Below are 19,042 nucleotides of genomic sequence, written 5' to 3'. Positions count from 1 at the left end.
TTTGGATATGTAATACAGTAACAAAGAGAAAATACCAGCCTGCCAAAACTGTTGTTGGGCAGAGTGTAGCTATCAATTCAGAGCTGCTGGAGAGGAAGTCTGGTTTTATTTGTCCCAGGAGGATGGAAACACAAGACAAAAAGCTTAGCTGCAATACCAGGGCACACATTAGGACGCCCTGCCCATCATTAGCGGGCACTTACTCTGCAGCCGGACAAAAGGTCTTCCTGCAACACTCCTTTACTGCAGTGCACATCAAGCAGAGTTTAAAAAAACACACACAATGAAAAATAGGTGAGATATCAAATACATCCTGCATACTGGATTACGGGGGGTGGTGGTGGATGGGGGGCTTGGCCTGAAGTTTAGCGGATGAGTAACTCGATCATTACAGGCAGCGAGACCACAAAGCCGTGCCCATCACTCACTGGCAGAATTCAGTGCTGATTACATCAATGTGGGCCAACAAATATGGCCTGACCTGATTACTGTAGTAAGAGAGTGGCTGAGGGAAGTGTGGGGGGGTGGGGGTGGGGGGTGGACTGAGGAGTCGGTTTCAGTATTGCATAAGATCTGCCCCCGGGGGTTTAAACAAAGTGATTCTCTGGGAAAGTGGTCCTGGTGGAAATATTTACATGACCTACTAAGACTAAAGTGGCATGAACACCTGGGAGCTGCTGTTTTGTTGAGTCTGCAGCAGAGCTTTCTGTGTAATATGAACACCTGTAGAGTACATACTGAAGATTATTAAGATCTAAAACAGTGGTCTCAAACTCATCTTACCTGGGGGCCGCTGGAGGTAGAGTCTGGGTGAGGCTGGGCCGCATCAGGACAAGGACTCACGGTACCGGTACCGTGTTGTGCCGAATTCAGCGTCCCCGCCAGAAAAAGCACCTCCTCTCAGGAGTGCGCACGTTCAGCTTATTGGCTTTAACTTTTTTTAGAAAATGAAAAAACGATAATGTTCTAAGCTACGCTGACTCCTAAGAAATAATGAAAAATAGTCACGTCACCTGCAGCCTCTCCTGTCAGGGGGTGCTTTTCCCGCGGGGGAGCTGAATTCGGCAACATAGTAGTGCCAAAATCTGCACCGCCACCATGAAAAGCACCCTCTTTCCGCATTGCATACGCACCGTCATCTTCCTGACAAAAGTGCTTTAACTTTACTTAGAATTACGCTTTGAGAGGGGGTGCTTTTCCTGGCGGAGGTGCCGAAATCTGCACCCCCACCATGTAAAGCACCCCCTCTCGGCATCGCGTACACACCATCTTCTTGACAAAAGTGCTTTAATATTAACTTAGAAATATGCGTTGAGAGGGGGTGCTTTTCCTGGCGGAGGTGCTTAATTCTGCACCATAGTTGTGCCGAAATCTGCACCCCCGCCATGAAAAGCACCCCCTCTCGGCATCGTGTAAGCACCATCATCTTCTTGACGAAAGTGCTTTAAATTTACTTATAAATATGCTTAGAGAGGGGGTGCTTTTTCTGGAGGGGGTGCCAAATTCGACACAACACCGGACCTCTCGGCTCGCCATGTGGGCGTATCCGTATCAATTTTTAATTCAAATAAGGCAACAGATGTAGCCATTGTGAGTTTATGTTCATGTGTCTTTAATTTTTCATCAACCTCACTGTGATCTATAGATCGATAAATCCATATTTTGCTGTTTTCATTTTTTCTTCCGTGGTTGAAAGGCAGCTGTTCTGTGTGTGTGAGGCTCATAGGTGTATGTAAATTCACAGCCAGCTGTTCCCTGATTGGCTGGATGCAGCATGGTGGTCGGATTCAGTTAAATAAATCTGAGCTCTGCTGAACTTTTTTGCCAGAGAGAGGGCTGCGTTCAACACAACGCAAGCCAGCATGCACCACAGCATGCAGCCGCTCTCCCCGTTGAAATGAATAGTATGTGTAATATTAATGATATGTAATATTAGACTGTGATATTAGTAAATGGAACTGTAATGTGAAGGTAATCCCTTGCACATGTGGTTCCATTAGTTATTATACTGTCTACAATATTATTTTTTACTTTTCTATTTTTTTTACTACAATAACAACTATAAATTGTAATTGTGTTTCAGAAATATGTAAATAAATAAAAAAATAAATAAATATCACTTTATATCAAAATATAAAGTAAACATAAAAATATAAAGAATGCTTTTTACATTCACCTATTTTTTAAACAAGTTTTATCTACTCTACAAAATATCTAGGTAAATATTCCACTTTAAGCAAGACTTTTTTGAAGTAATTGTGCAGAGCACTATTTTTCTTAGAAAGTATTGACAATACTTGCAGTAAAAACTGATGCAGCTGGTCAGGTCTGGGTTCAGCAACAGTATGTGCTGAAAGGATGAGGTCACCTGACTACCTGAATATACTGAATATAGACCAGGTTATTCCATCAAAGGATTTTTTTCTTCTCTGATGGCACGGCCATATTCCAAGATGGTAATGCCAGGATTCATGAGTCTGGAATTGTGAAAGAGTTCAGGGTTCAGGGAGCATGAGATCATCATTTTCACACATGGATTGAGAGAGTTCACCGCAGAGTTTAGACCTTAACCTCATTGAGAATCTTTGGGATGTGCTGGAGAAGATTTAATGCAACATTGGATTGAAATAAATCTTGTGACATTGCAGAAGCTTATAGAAACAGTGCCACAGTTCAATCAAATATTATTGACCTTTTTTTTTGTGGCAGTGTATATGGTACTATTACATTTTAAAAAGTAATGGTGCAAAACCAATACTATTTTCAAGATTGTATTAACAATTGTAAGTAATTGCAAAGTAAATATTCCATTTAAGCAAAGAATTGTGAATACTATATCCTCCAAAGGATGGGAGGGGAAAGGGGAAGTGTGCCTGTATAATGAAGAAACGAATCAAGAAATAAATCCAGAGGAGGCAGGAGAGTTGAGAATAAAATTATATTTCACTTTAGCTGGAAAATAAAGACATTTGCAACACCAGAATATGGGTTGGTTGTTTGTTTGTTTTTCACAGGTAAAAGTTTCTTTCTAAAAGAACAATCCACACGAAACGGTGAGAATGAGAATGAGTGCACTTCATATTAAAATAAAAGTTTTCTTTTAATGAAAAGGCAACAAAAGATTAAAGGCAAAGACGATAAACAGAGAGAGGGAAAGACTGAAGAGCTCCAGCAAGTTCATCACACAGTTGATACAGAATCATCTTCAGGAACGAGTGACCACGGTACAGAGAAAACGCAATTAACAACACGCAACGATAGCGAAACATCGGCCTGCCAACATAATTATGTCATTTATTTATCGTATTGACAATATATGGGCATGACACTATGCTCATATGCCCTGTATTTTCCTGCAATTTTTGCAGGAAAAATACAGAATATCATCCTGACAGGCCATGCAGGCAGAAAAAAAACCTGTAACAAATTACTCAGCAGACAACAGGTAAAGTTGCTTAGTGATTAAAATACTCAGATCTGATTATAATTCTATATCTGCTTCATACTGTACTGTGCAGTATGGCACTAAATATGTGTTCTAAATATGTGCATCACTGCATCCAGAAAAATTATTAAAATTAAAACCTTTCGTTAACCTTTTATTATTAATCAGAGAAATTTAAAACGCACAATAAGAGAGATGATGGTTCATGAAAAAAATAATAATAAAAAAACATAATAGCTAAAGTAGTGACGGCTAGATTTATTAGCATTAGCGTCAAGCCGGAGGCTTCACTACGTCCATCCTGAGGCTTGGTCAGTATAAGGCCACAGCACTGGCAGAGACGCAGGCGGCCAGAACACAGTGAGCTGGACTGCAGGCTGCTAGTTCACAGTAGACGAACCCGAGAGTGTGTGTGTGTGTGTGTGTGAGAGAGTGTGTGTGTGTGTGTGTGTGATCAGGTGCTTAAAGACTGAGAAGCAGAAACACTGGATTAAGGCCTTCGCTGGTTCAGATGGTCACTGGCTTGGTTCTGCCAGCTGTGTGTGTGTTGTGTGTGATGAGCAAATACGGTAAAAGTGAGGGTGCACAGTCAGAATAAATTTGTAATGCATATAATTAATTAATGACATATGTGCTTTTATTTTGGCGGCGTAAGTTTTTAATGATGTATGTAAAAATAATTGATGTATATTTTACAATGGTGCTCTTCCAATATTTCTCATTTTCAGATTGCTGTACTATTATTAGGTAACACTGTACTAAAGGGCACAATTCCTAAGGCTTAATAACACTGACAGGAGACTTTAATAACTGTCAATTATAGATTATAGACTTACTATAATTTCCATCCACTGCACTGTCCACTGTGAGTGGTAATGTCTTCTATAATGTATTCCTGGCACACGTGACATTGTGCCACGAGCAATCTTACTCACATAAGAACACCTCACAACTTATATAGATAGGTGTATCCAAGCCAAGCCGCCCTCTGAGGTACCAACTAGACCAATAAAATTGCATTAAATTACTCTGAATAAAATTATTTATATTGACTTCCACTGAATGTTAAAAAAAGGTTGTAGCATCAAAGCAACTACAAGAGAAGGACAAGACTTTCAATAACTTTCAATCTCTAAGCTTTTAATGGAAGTCAATGTAAAACTATTTTTATTGGTCTATTGGTTCTATTACTTTATTTATTATTTTGTGTGTGTGAATTTTGAGCAAAATGCAAATAACCTCTATAATTTGCTTTCAGAACTGGAAAAACGCACAGGCCTAAAAAATTATGATCAGTGCACCCTCACCATAAAGAGCTAATAAAATCATAATAACAAAATAACCAGAAAAAGAAAAAAATACACTCACGAACACATACACACATGCACATCAACAACATTATGCATGGCATTACGAAGCACACAGAGGGTTAATAACAGCAGCTGTTGTAAACATGGAATGTCAAAATTCACAATAACAGTCACCACAGTAATTCGGAGGAACGCTGTCGTGTGGTTTAGTCACTCGTCTGCTGGAGTTCAGAGAGGAGCTGCACAGGAGCGCTGGCAGTGACCCTACAGGATTAACTATTGCTGGTCAGATCAGACGCGACGGGATGGCACGAAGAAGAGAGTTACAGATCAGTTCTTATCATTCAGAAGAAAATACTATTTCATTAGAAATCAACTGATAAAACAATCAAAAAAAGCATTGTCTTTAACATGAAAATAAGGCATAGAATCATTAAAGGGTTACAATATATTACTGTACCATGTTCTGCAATGGATTACCTATTGCTACTGTATCTACTATAAACAAGGCAACAACAACGACGACGACAACAACACGTCCGGGGGTTGGTTATTCTCTAAGGCAGAGGCGATGACTCGGCAGGCGGGGGAAACTGGGTCAAACTTTCTGTCTATTAAAAAAAAAAATTTTTTGGCACGGTGTATGAAATATAATCCAGGTAGGCCCTGGCAGTGCTGTTGATGGTAAGTGGACACTGCAAAACAGCAGATGAGAACAAGTTTTCTCTCATTTTCACATTAAAAGTCTCGAGTTCACTCTGATCATAAACCAGGGGTGCAGAAATATGTACCAGTCTGAAGGTAATGATTCAACCGCATCAATTTTGAATTGTAATAATGATATAATGAGCAGTATTTAACAAAGCTTGTGCTCAATTTGTTGGCCAAAAAAAAGGAATAAGCAAATAACACTTTTTATAAAAAAATTCTTTATAATTTTATTTTATTTTTTTGGAGTCACAAAAATATCATAAAACATTTATTTCTTAAAAAAAATCAACATTAAGAAGCTTGAGTATTGTCTGTATTTCGTATTCTAAATGCCACTACACTTTAACAAATTAAGGTGCTTTAAATGGGTTATTTAAGCACTGCAATATAATATAAACACTTTTGGTTTTTATTAAGCTTATGTAAGAACTTTTAAAATGATTTAAATATTTATTCATTTTTAGCCCTTTTTTCAATTCAGCAGAGCTAAATTAAGCCTCTAGTTAAGCCTCTCTCACAACTCCCCCTATCACTAGCAATATTCCCGACAGTAGGAGGTTCAGGACAAGCACACGCCCCCTCCGAAAAATTTGATGCAGCATTACTAGGCAGCCAATGCGCTCAGAGGAAAGCACCAGATCCCCAGCTCTGATGCATCAGCCAACAGATGCCTGTGCCAGCCAGCATCACAATGGGAGTGATGAGGGGAGAAATGCTTTAGACATAGACAATTGTGCTTTCTCTGACTCTGGCTGCTGATGCAACATGACCCGAGATTTCAACTTGTGATAATTAGACCCTAACGTCAGTGAAGCCTTGATGAGTAGTTATAGTAAGCAATGGGAATTAAAGTAGGCAGACATTCCTTAAATATCCCTTTTAAGACCCTTTATTTTTAGGACTGCACCTTACAAATAGTTCCTAAAGTCACAGTGCTCATGTTCAAAATTATTCTGAATTAAAAATTAATCAAACTATGATAATTCTTGAGATTTCACGATGCACTGAATCACTTCCTTCAAGACTAATTAAAGAGTGTAAGTGAGGCCAGAGCTGTACACCCCTAATAAAACCCAGAGTGACCCAGAGACAGAGCGAGAGTGTTCTGCAGGACCTCACACTGCTGCTGAAAGGCTGGTGTGTGGTGTATGGCATGCTCTCTGATTCACGACAAGCGTAAAGTCGTTCACTAAACAGGAGGAGAGAGAGAGAGAGAGAAAGGGAAAGAAAGGGCACGGCTGGTTTAGTGCTCTGTAAGAGGAGGTGACCTCTCGCTGACCCGAGCAAAGCCCTCCATTGTTCAGACATGGCGAATTAAAGAGGGAGTGATGGTGCTGATGAAGACGGTATACGTCACAGTGACGCAACTGTCCGACACCTGCTTCCTCTTCACTGAGCAACAGAGCCATTCACAGTGTCTGGCTGCATTCCAAATGGCTCTCTATTGGACATATAGTGCCTTACTTGGATGTCAAGGACTATTGTTTCATACCTAAGTAAAGGGCTGCACATTTTAATGGCTAATCGGCAGGGGCGATACATTGTGACAATACATCACAATGCAATAGTGGCACTGATGTTGTTAATAGGTTTTGCAAATACATAAATTCAAATTTAGTGAGAATACTGATTCATAATCCTGGTATAGACAATTAAAAGCTGTATTAAGAATACTGTGAATTAAATTGAAAACTCTGAGAAGTGAGAATTGAGTTTAATGAAAGGGAAAGATCTATACACAATATTGTGAACTGAATTAAGAGCTAATAACATATAAAATATTATTATTATTTAAACAGGATCTTGAATCAAATTGGGAACTCTACTAACAGATTGTGAATTTAACTGAAAGCTCAATAAAAGCATAAATTGAACTGAGAGTTCTAGTTACAGAATTATGAATTGAACCAAGAGCTTTATTAACAAGTTTGTCCATTCAACTCAGAGCTCTATTAACAATAACATAAGTCGAATTCAGACCTTTGAAAATACTTAAAATTAAAGTAAGAGTCCTAAACAACACCATGAATGGAACTGAGTGCAGTACTAACATTAACTGAAAATTAACATTAACTGAATTGAGCGCTCTATCAAAAATATTATGAATTGAATTGAGACCTCTATTAACTGTGCATCAAATTTAAGGCTGTATTAACAGTATTATGAATCAAAATGAGAGCTCAGATAATCAGTATCCTAATAGCTGGCCTTAGCAATGATAATGTAGTAGAAGGCTTCTTAATATTATTATTATTTATTTATTTATTTTTTACTGTAGTCCAACCAGTACATTACTATATATGGCTAATTAGTACAGTTGTGTGCTATTGGGCTGATATCAGCATAAAATCCAACTTGAAACTGCACACAATCACACTGTTTGTGCAGTTTGAGCACTTTAAAGAAGACAACATTTACTTTACTATAGGAAATACTGCTGGAAATACTTCAGGGAATACATACATAAAATACTAGCATGGCCAGTTGGAAAATGAATGAACCAACAAAATACATAGAGGTAAACAAGATTAGAACCTCCCAGTTTATCCCAAAAATGAAGAAATATAGCAAAATATATATTTATAAAGCTAATATTTGGTAGATACAAATCTATTAACAGGGCATGATTTGCAGAGAGCACAATTACAAATTTTGGCTCTCTAGAGATTTTAAGGAAAATATTGTATTTGCATTAGTGGATACTTAAGGTTTTAACATAGGCATAATAAAAAGTGTAATTAAGCCATTAATGATTGCAGTAGTAAGTATAGTAACAGTGTGCAATGTTACTTTTCTGCTATGCAGCCCATGGCCAAGCTAGTGCACTACATAGGGAATAGGGAGCCATGTGAAATTTACACTCTTCAGTCCCTCCCCTCCACACGACTCACTGAATCCTAAGATCCAGTTAACAGAGTCATCACAGCCTCAAAGAGCTATCTTTTATCTACAGCCACCAATCAGAGCGGAGTTTAAAAGACATTAAGAGAGTGTGATGATCAAAGGCAGTTATTTGAGCTTGATGAGACGAGCACCTGTCTGGGATCTTCTCAACTGAGGCCTCAGCCTTTATTTGCAGATGAGGCGGGTCTAGACCACATCAGTTAACCCACTCACTGCAAAGAGCTCTCTCTCCAGTGTTGAGAATAAAAGAGGGGTGGGGGTAGGGGGGGGGGGGGGGTCTTCCTTTATCTTCACATCGCAAATCTTGATTACTCAGTGGTTTTTGGTCTCCTTTGGATCTGGACATGAATGAAATAAGAGAGGAACGTGTATAAAGTGTAGAGTTCTGCATCAGGAGAATTTAAAGGGACAGTGAAGATGAGCGGTTAGCTGATGTTTTTTTTTTTTTAAGGCGACTAGTGAATGAATGCTTTAAGGTAAAATTCTTTCTATAAAAAAGGATGCATTAAAGAGCACAGATTGAAGCATGGGGGGGGCGTCCCACTACAATATAGTGCAGGGCTTCTTGTCCTTAAATGGGTTTTCTGAGGCTGGAATCCCCATCAGGAGTGGATCGTACCTGGCATGCTCGCCACAGTAATGCATGAGGTCCGCAGAGGCTTTAGACACCTAGAGATAGATAGATTAAAAGAGAGAAAGAGAGAGAGAGAGAAGTCATTGACGTGCAAAAATATATTGAACAATCCACACCAGTGATTAAACAACAGTGCTGTACTGTGTATCAAAGTTCAAGTTAAAGTTCATTTTTTATGGTCTATTTACATAAATTAAATTAAATAATGCATTTTCCATTTTAAATATACGAGCTGTACAGGACTAGGCTAGTAACATTACCCGAGCTAACTTACAGTATTCTTAGCATTTTGGTATCTACCACCACATCTTCACATTCTCGTATTAGTCATTCCAAATTATATAAAAAAAATAATAATTTTTTGTAATTGCACCTGCTTTCATTTTTTTTTATTGTGAAGCAGTGGCAGGAATAATGTTATTGAAAAATCGAAATAAAGTAAACTGTCTAGAAAGAGAGAGACAAGCAAGTCAAGACATGCAATAATATGTAGAACACCAGTGTACCAATCTACACCAGTGATTAAACAACAGCCTACTGTAGTATTGCACATCAAAGATAAATAATGATAAATAGCAGGTTCAAGTTCATTTTTAATCTACTTGCACAAATTAAATTAAATAAAGCAAATGAAAAGCCCTCTGCAGAGTTTTGTAATTGTGATTTGATGACATTTCAGAACATTTTAAAGTAGCGCAGCAGCTTAATTATATTTAAAAATATATGTAAGCGAAAACATTGAACACTTGTAAAACTCTTTAAAAAACTACACTTAGTTTTATAAAGAAGCTCCTTGTTTGCAATAGAGATGTATGAGATGTAAGACTGTATACGTATAAGTATAAGTTCAGGTCTGCAAACCCTCCCAGTATCTTGCGGACTAAATGCACAGGAGCAGGTGGTTAACCAATGCAGTAAGTACTGGAGTAGGACAATGTATATGCGGAATACAACATATATGTTGGATTTTTCTTATATATAAATATACAAATAAATCCCAAAAAGTAATAAATAGTCTATAGACAAAATACCAAAAGGGAAAACAACTACATAATCCATAAAAAACTATTTCTAAATATTTACAAAACAGCTAATCACGTGAAATGTGTGTGTCATGGTGCTACACAAATGGTGGAGTATACAGTAATCTTTTTATATGTAGGTTATGTGTTTATAGAGGCTATTTATTTTTATTACTATGCTGTCTGCAGCAATATCATTTAATTCTCACTTAGTGTTTAATTTTATTGTTCATCATGCTATGTATTTTTATGTGCACTACCAACTTTATTTAAGAAGAAAATGATTTATTTGTGTGTGTAAATTAAAGTTAGAACAGTGTGGTTTCCAGACCTTTAAAATGTTTATTACGAACAAATAAAAATGTGTTCTTCTATGTAAGAGGTTATTAAAATCTGGACCTTGAATCCAGTTTCCAGGAACAGCGGATGTAATTATTCAGCCACGTAATGTCACAACTAGCAAGAATCCCAAAGTCCAGGACTGGATACTGGATTCAAGGTGCAGATTTGAAGATGTCTGTTCTAGGGTTGGGCAGGATTCACTTTTTTAAACAGTCATATATCACCACAATATAGGGTATTACTGGGGGCAAGGATTTACATAAACAGTGCAATTCCTAAGTGTATGTGGCTACAATAACATCAAACTCTATTCTATTTTCTTAACTGAAAATTACATTTACATTTCAGTTTACAGAAATTTAAGTGAACACTGCACATTTTAAAATCAGAACTAACATAAATGTTAAACCATCAGTCTGACAAATAAACAATCTTTAGCACAGCTAATCAGAGGACTACCTAAAGCTAGCATAGATAGCAAAGATAGCTAGCATTTTGTATACCACAGAACACACTTAAATCTGTCTGACTAAAACTCCACTTACAAACTTTTAGACTAGAGTTATAGATTAACTAGACGGACATATAACACAGAAATTGCAGTTTTTTCCCATGGTGTTTGGTTCTGAAGCTCCCATGCTAAGCTAGCCTCTGGTACAGATGCACAGAGTATTACACAGCTCAGTACAGCTATTTTAGACTAACTAACCTGAGTACTGATGATAAAGACTTGTGTCTTGCGAGAGTGCAGTCTTAGCTAGTTAGCTAGATAATGTTTGCTAACATACTAACACTAACATCACAGCACAGACAATGTTAGCAAACAGGCTAACTGCTAACACCACTAAATAAGGCTAAAAATACTGATTTCTAGAAGATAAAGCTACACATCTGTGCACACACTTAAGTGAATAATCTTAAGAGTGTTTTAAAGCACACTGTGCAGACTCCATTGCTTAAAACAACAACAACTACAGTAGGCCTGTGTTTTTTTTTTTCCCTAATCGTTTTCAGAGAGCAACTCAAATTTAGTACATTTAGAGTCTTGTGGCACATGATGAAATTAGCTATTTTGGTCTATATTAGTTAGAAATTTGGTACGTCAGACACTTCCCTTTATGTAAAATATCCTTCTCGTTTGAAGATAACATTTTAAAATTCTGTTCTATGGCTTCACTTTTATTACACAGAATTATTAGAAGAATCTTTAACACTTTCTACAAATGTCATGTCCATCAGAGTCTATAAACATACTTAGAACATATAAAAACAATGCATCCATAAGACACTTAAAACATGGCTATACTTATATTTTCAAAATGTATAACACATTATAGCTAGGTTTATTCTGCATTATGAATTGTGCTCATATTGTATTATCAGTGGTGTTCATAAGATGTTATATGTCTATACCAAGAATCTTAACGCTTACAGTTGTTTTAACACAACATGCTATAATTACTTTTAATCACTAATCAATTATATTTATGTTAACTATTATAACAGTTTATATTAATTTTAATGTATTACATTGTGTCGTTTAGCACTCCAAGTAAAGTGACACATGCCTATCATGGAAATATATTAATAGTGACAAATATATGTTATTTTAATCCAGATGTGATAAATGTTACAAGCACAGCTTATGATGCATTAAGAATTCATCAGAAATCATAATGCATAGAAAACAAACATGAATGTTATATATTTTTATAAATATGTATAATCACATATATAATGCTTTATGAATGCATTATAATGTGTTTTAATTATATTATCGACTTATCGTACAATAAATGGATATGAGCTTAAAAATATTTGATAATCGTGATATCCTCTATTGTGTATATTTGTATGTTTGTTCACATATATAACCTTAAATATTTTAATAACTGTACCTCCATTCAAACATAGTGGACTGCAGTAGGTGAAGAAAAAACTAAATATTTCCCAAACTATGTTTTATTAAAGTTGTATTGTCTTTAAAAGTGTATAATTGCTATGTTATGCTGTTGTATCATTATGTCAAAAATGACAGTCTTAAAATGACAATAATACCATTTATCACAATTATTTCTGGGATATATCATTCACAAACTATTGTTATTGTGACAGGACTAGTTATGAGCATGTTTATAGAGTCTAACAGACATGACATTCATAAAAAAGTGTTACTAAAGAATTTTAAATTACAAGAGTGTTCTCTTTAATGCTACAGATTGTTCTGATTACGTTTAACGTAAGGATCACTGCTTACACACACTGTATGTCTACACAATGCAAGGTCTGTCTGTTGCCATCACAATACCAGCCTCTTCAGCAGTACAGTCCTCGGGGCTTGCGACATGTCAATAAGCCCATGAACAGCCCACTATCTGTTTTATTATGGGCTGTGCGCATCCTGACCAATTCTCAAACGTCCCGAATGAGTGATTCTCTGGCTGATTGGAGAAAATCCAGGCATTCACATCAACCAACACACGTACCTAAATTAGGTCAAAATAATTCAGGCCAGTCTTTAACTGTGTCACAAGAACGACTCAGCAAGAATGTGTTTAGCAATTTAAAGGTGCACCTATTGCTGACACAGATGCACAAATGCAGACAATTAGCACAGCTTGTGAAGTCTCCAATAGAAAAGTACTACCTGTAGAATAGGATAAATGATAAAGATAAATCTTTTGGCACCATGCCTAATGCAAGATGCAAGGCTATAGAGACTAAGAACTTTGGACAAAGAACCACAAAGAAATACCCCTGGTCAACATTAAAATTGTAATAATGCAATATTTTCTAGACATTAGATATACATGTTTAAAACAAATTTTATAAAATGTTATGTATGATCTGTTTTTGTTGATTATGATGTAAATGTATAATTTACATTTGTAATGTACTCTGAAAGCATTAATAAAGTTTATTTTAAAAAGGCTGTAGAGGGGCAAAAAGGGGTTTACACACTACCTGGCCATAAAAAGTCTCCATCTGGATTTAACTAAGCAAATGATGTGGGGTTGATGCTGCAGTTGGTCTGCAGGTCTAGGTTCAGCAACAGTATGTGCTGAAAGAATGAGGTCAGCTGACTACTTGAATATACTGAATATAAACCAGGTTACTCCATCAATGGATTTTTTCTTCCCTGATGATAAACACGGCCATATTCCAAGATGACAATGTCAGGATTCATGGGGCTGGAATTGTGAAAGAGTTCAGGGTTCAGGGAGCATGAGATCATCTTTTTCACACATGGATTGAGAGAGAGTTCACCACAGAGTCCAGATCTTAACCTCATTGAGAATCTTTGGGATGTGCTGGAGAAGGCTTTGTGAAGCGGTCAGACTCTACCATGATCAATGCTGCTGCAAGATCTTGGTGAAAAATGAATCCAGCAACACTGGATAAAGTTATCAAGAAGATAACTGGATAAAGTTATCAAATTCTGGACAGTAGAGCCAGTTTCTCCAATAAAAGCAGAATTCATCTTAATAGCCTATTTTAATAGCCTTGATTTTGCAATAAACAATGAATGAATGAATACGGAGGTGTCCCAATACTTATGTCCACATAGGTAAATAAAACCGCAGCAGCCACAAAATAAAATACCAAAAAACAACAATAATAATATAATATAAAATAATATTTGATTTGTTTTATGCATCTTTAACACACACACACTATTTTTTAATAAAGCCAAGTGGCATTTCTAGCAATGCTGTATGCAATATATGTGGCCAATTAATTTAGTAGTATGTGTGTGTAAGTCTTTACCTTTATCCTCTCTATGTTGGCCTCTATCCGTAGCTGCTGTACGATTCTCCGTGCCTGCGCTATGTTATTTGAACTCTGCATCTTTGACGACATTGTTGGTGGAAATATCTGCACACCTGCAGGAAACACAGAGACAAAAAACAGTTAAAACTTGATGCATGTGATTCAGAAGAACAGTTTGTCACTTTACATTTTCACATTACATTTCACATGTCACAGGGAGATATCAATTAGCAGAATTATGCATGTTCATCAATCTTCCTGAATAATTAAACTCTCATGACGTAAAATAAAAAGTCGTAAGATAGTAGCAATGTGTAGATTGATCAGTTACTGTAAAGTTAGCAAAGGGTATGGCTTGTGTAAGTTGTGAGGGGCTATCTTGTGAGTGTGGTTAAACACTGGTCAGTGTGCTTGTGGCAAAGCGATATGAATTATGGGAGATGGAGTGAGATCTGATAGTGGGTGCAGATGGATGGGCATTGGATTTTTCAAAAGTTGTGTGGGTATTTAATACGTGTGTACCAGAAATATGCCAAAGAAGGGTGGTCATGATCGTGACCGGCAGCATCTGGCTGGAACTGTCTTTGTAAACGTAACTCCAGCAGAAATCACAAGACTAAAATGTATTAGACCAGATCTGGGTTTAGTAATAAACAGTGTGTATGTGAAAAAATTCAACAGAATATGGCTTTAGGATATGTTCACAATAGAACTCTAATTGTTTGATTTTGGTGATGATTCATGTTTATATGGAGAAGAGACGTAGCTATCTTTAATGCAAACATCTCTCAAAAAACAAGGAATTCCAGAAACACTAATAATACAGACATCCTATGTATTACAACACATCTGGAAACACATTTGCCTTAAATCAGAGCCAGTGTAAAGCTTAATCACTACTGCATGGGTGTGCACAAAACAGAAGCCACACTGTAACGATGTCTACACACGTACACCACCAGCTTACTCACACGCCTACAGTCAGCCCCATACACTCACACACACACACACACACACACACACACACACACACATACACACACACACACAAACACAAACACACACACACACACAAACAATAGGTAGCATGCTTTTTGCAGAGACTGGGGGGGCCCTGTGTTTCCGCAGTGGTGGGTGGGGATGGATTGTGCATCAGAATGGGCTCAGTATGGGGCTTTAGACTGGTGTAGAAACTTCTTTTAGCTTAAAAACAATCAAATCTACACACTATCCCACAATTTAGCCCACAGTTATGTCAAGTATGCAAAGTTAGTATTGCACTGGAGCTGTAAGGTACATGATTTAGCAGTGTGTAAACTTGGGGTTTTGTCTGTGTGTGTGTGTGTGTGTGTGTCAAAGAGAATTAGAAACAAACTGAGTGGCCAAAACCAGACTAGGTTTGTACAAACTGAAGCCAACCTACTCCTTCCTGCAGCTACTATTACTACTACTACTACATCTAGTATCGTGTCCCATGACTTTTGACCTGTCCCATGAAAGCTAAAGAATAATGCACTGATCTGTTGGATATGTGGGTGTGGTCTCCTGCACTGAAGGTCGATGTGGTTTCAGCCAGTGTAGCTTGTGTGTTAACATGGGCAATTCTAGCCAGACAGACTTCAGACTTCAAAAACTCTGCATTAAACAAAAAAATTTATGCCGAAGTGAAAAGCATAGCCAGTCTGTGCACATAAGCATGCCATTTGGATCTGTATGATACAAACTATATACATATATATAAATATTAATAATGCACTTTACTGCAATTATGATATGACCTGCTATATATGAAAAACCACACTGATGAATCAATAATGTGATGTGATTAAAGACTAGGACACATTACGCATTTTGACCAAAATTAGAATGGTTAAGTGTACGACCACTACTAAGAGTACAACACCACATTAAAGAAGCCACAGAAACACTCTAGAAGTGTGACTGGCCAGGATACCCACAACACACACGATAAAACATTTAGGCTGTGTCCCAATTGTATACTACACACTAACATTAACAATATGGTTTGGATATGGCTAAAATTAATATTAACATATGTTTGTTCAATTTAGTCGACGCAACTTAATTCCGACATTAATATAAATAGTCCATCTCTACTCTCAGGCACTGCCAGCCTATGGTGTTCTGGGAAGATGTAAACTGTTGAGAAACTTAAATAAGGTGCGTCTTCCCTTCTATTTCACATTGCATTGTGGGATAATAGTGTCCATTGTAACCATTCTCATAAATGACTGCATTGATATGGAAATTTGTTAAAACTCAACTCACTGTTATGATAAGTTTATCTATACTACATACTTTATACTTAATAACTAGTAAGCAAATTCATATGGAAATTTTACATCAAGCAGAAAGGTAACACAACTTATAAGTGCGGTCTCTGTTGAAAAAAAAATGTTACATGTTACAACTGTTTAAGTCTTAAGAAAACAAAGATAAAACCCAATTAGTGAGGGAGATCTAAAAAGGTGCCCTTTTATAGTGGCCTGGAATGCATTCTCAATTATAAGCCCAGCTGTCAATCACTGTATCAGCTTCATAGCTCCTGTGATGCTGGAGAAGTTGAAACTGAAACTTCACATGAAGTTTTGCTCTTTAGTGCATTAGCGCCAGTTTAGGAGTGTGAACTGTGCGAGTCAGCTTTACCGGCAGATGTTTAGACACGCCTCTAAAGCACTAAACATGCTGTTCTCCCACTTCCTGAGAAACACAGCACTGTTATCAGGGATTCAGAGGAAATGCACTAGAAGACCCTGACCGCCCTCCTATTCTCTCTCTCTCTCTCTCTCTCTCTCTCTCTCTCTCACTCTGGGAGCATTCTCCTATCTCTGCAGAAAGCCACGCCCCAAACGAGCAGGCAGCTGAAAGAGCAGAGAGCAGTGGGGGGGGGGGGAGATAAAGCTGATTGGATGGCCTCATAAATCCTCCTGTCGGAATAATCTGGATCTGTAACGCCGGATACACACACTCTCAGAGGGGTTAAGAGGGGCCTCATCACACTCACACACACACACACACACACACACACACACACACACACACACACGGCAGCAGAATATAATGTGGTTTGAGCATGCCCTGTGCGTACTAGGAAAGCATGGGCTGCACGTGGGATAGGGTTGCATGATGCACTGTTCATAAATCAGTACTGCACTAACCACAATAATGATACTGATCTTGCAGACATTAAGGCTGACTATGATATAAATCATGCTACATTATTTATTCACCAGTGTATTTGTGTATTGTCTCATAATACCTGTGACCTCTTACTCTTACTATTACTGCAACACCTTCTCATTTATTGTTTCTTTCAAAATCAAGAATATTATTAAGAGTTGATTATAAAGACTCTGCTTTTGTATTTGCATTCAGAAACAAAAGCAAAAAATTAGGTCTCAAATTCAACCCAATAGTATATAACAAAGCACCATCATTCTAGAGAACACAGATCTGCTACTACACAGCTCAATGCTGGGGTGTTTTATACACCTCCAGCACACACTTGGCAACTCGCATAGTGTTTATGTTCATCTGTACCTGCTCTAATGGGAATAGTTCTTTGCAACAATTAAGGCGTTTTCACACTAGCACTCTTTGGTCCCGTTAAAATGGCTTGTTTGTACCTCTAGTGCGGCTCGATTGAGCAGGTGTAAAAACAGCAATTGCACTCTGGTCCAGATTAAAACAACCAAACCAAAACCAGTCAGTGGATGTGGTCTGAGTCCGGTCCCAAACAAACTCTGGTGAGAGCGTAATCCGGTCACAGCTAAATATACTCTTTAATTTGAGCTAAACTGCTGATAAAGTGCCGTTTAATCTGATATATTAGCCACATAATGCTAATTACCACAGCTATGAACAAATGCTATCTCTGCTTCATGCTGTTTACACATACGGTATGTGCAGTGTTCACTGCTTGCAGCCATGCGACTGCGTTTACTACATAAACATCTGCGCTGCATGTCTCATTGAAAACACTGTTTAAAAGCAGCAAATTTGCCAGCTTTACACTGCACAGATACGTGGGCTGAAACACAGAATCTTCTCACTACATTTAATTAAACTCATCAACTGATTTGGGCCATAAAAAAATTACTACATGTGTAAAAACGCCATTAGATTTGCATTCTGAGTGGAGTGTATTTTCCCCAGAAATTTCTAAATTGCAAGTACCTGCAAGTGTAATTAGAGCAATATCGGCAGGAAATTTGGCTGAAAGTCAAAGTCAAGTCAAAGTCAAAGTGTTTTTTATTGTCATTTCAGCTATATACAGAGTACACACTGAAACGAAACAACGTTCCTCCAGGGACCATGGTGCACATAAACACAGTGTAGACAGAACAATAAGTGCAACAGTACAAAAGTGCAGACAGACAATACAACACAATACAGACAAAGAATAATAAATAACAAGACAGTGTGCAAATTATGCAGTGTGCAAAAAAGACCAGTGAGGTAGTAATTACCTCTATTTCACAGTGTGCAATAGAGTCCAGTGAGGTAGTAGGGTTTTTAGTGCTTTTTAGTTTTTAGTGTTTTTAGTGTTTTCCAGTTATCTAATACCTAAACACTGCTACCGGATCATCACATCTCCAATTGTGAGCTTCACAGAGCAGTTTAAAAAAGTTTAAACTTAATTGATTCCAAAATGTAAAGTACATCTCATCTTCAGAAACACTGCAGAACAATACAGAAGCCTTGCACGATAATGCACGACCACGTTTGTGTGGAAAGGTTAAGGTGGTATTCTGCACCACCCTCAAATTTTATTGTTAGCAAGACTAATCATGCATTAAGACAATAGACGACTGGTATCAACCTTACAAATCCATGGTTAGTGCATGCTTATGTCATCCAGTGTCCTCTTTTGTTTTTCAGT

The 19,042-nt window shown here is 37.4% G+C and overlaps 1 protein-coding gene across 3 annotated transcripts in view; it reads right to left on the bottom strand.

Annotated features, from left to right (window-relative positions):
* Positions 1-2,924: 2,924 nt before the first annotated feature.
* The window catches only part of gng12b (guanine nucleotide binding protein (G protein), gamma 12b), a 79,496-nt gene continuing 63,378 nt past the window's right edge, over positions 2,925-19,042 (bottom strand). For all 3 annotated transcript variants that reach the window (XM_022675416.2, XM_015606929.3, XM_022675415.2), the window contains 2 exons: positions 14,137-14,252; positions 2,925-9,039 (listed from right to left, as the gene is read on the bottom strand). In XM_022675416.2, the coding sequence (XP_022531137.1) occupies positions 8,914-9,039; positions 14,137-14,229 (219 nt within the window). In that variant the 5' untranslated portion in view covers positions 14,230-14,252 and the 3' untranslated portion in view covers positions 2,925-8,913. The remainder of the gene's footprint in view (positions 9,040-14,136; positions 14,253-19,042) is intronic.

This window comes from Astyanax mexicanus, chromosome 5, assembly GCF_023375975.1.
Source record: "Astyanax mexicanus isolate ESR-SI-001 chromosome 5, AstMex3_surface, whole genome shotgun sequence".
NCBI classification, from domain to species: Eukaryota; Metazoa; Chordata; class Actinopteri; order Characiformes; family Acestrorhamphidae; genus Astyanax; species Astyanax mexicanus.
This window is presented reverse-complemented; position numbering and strand designations above follow the sequence as displayed.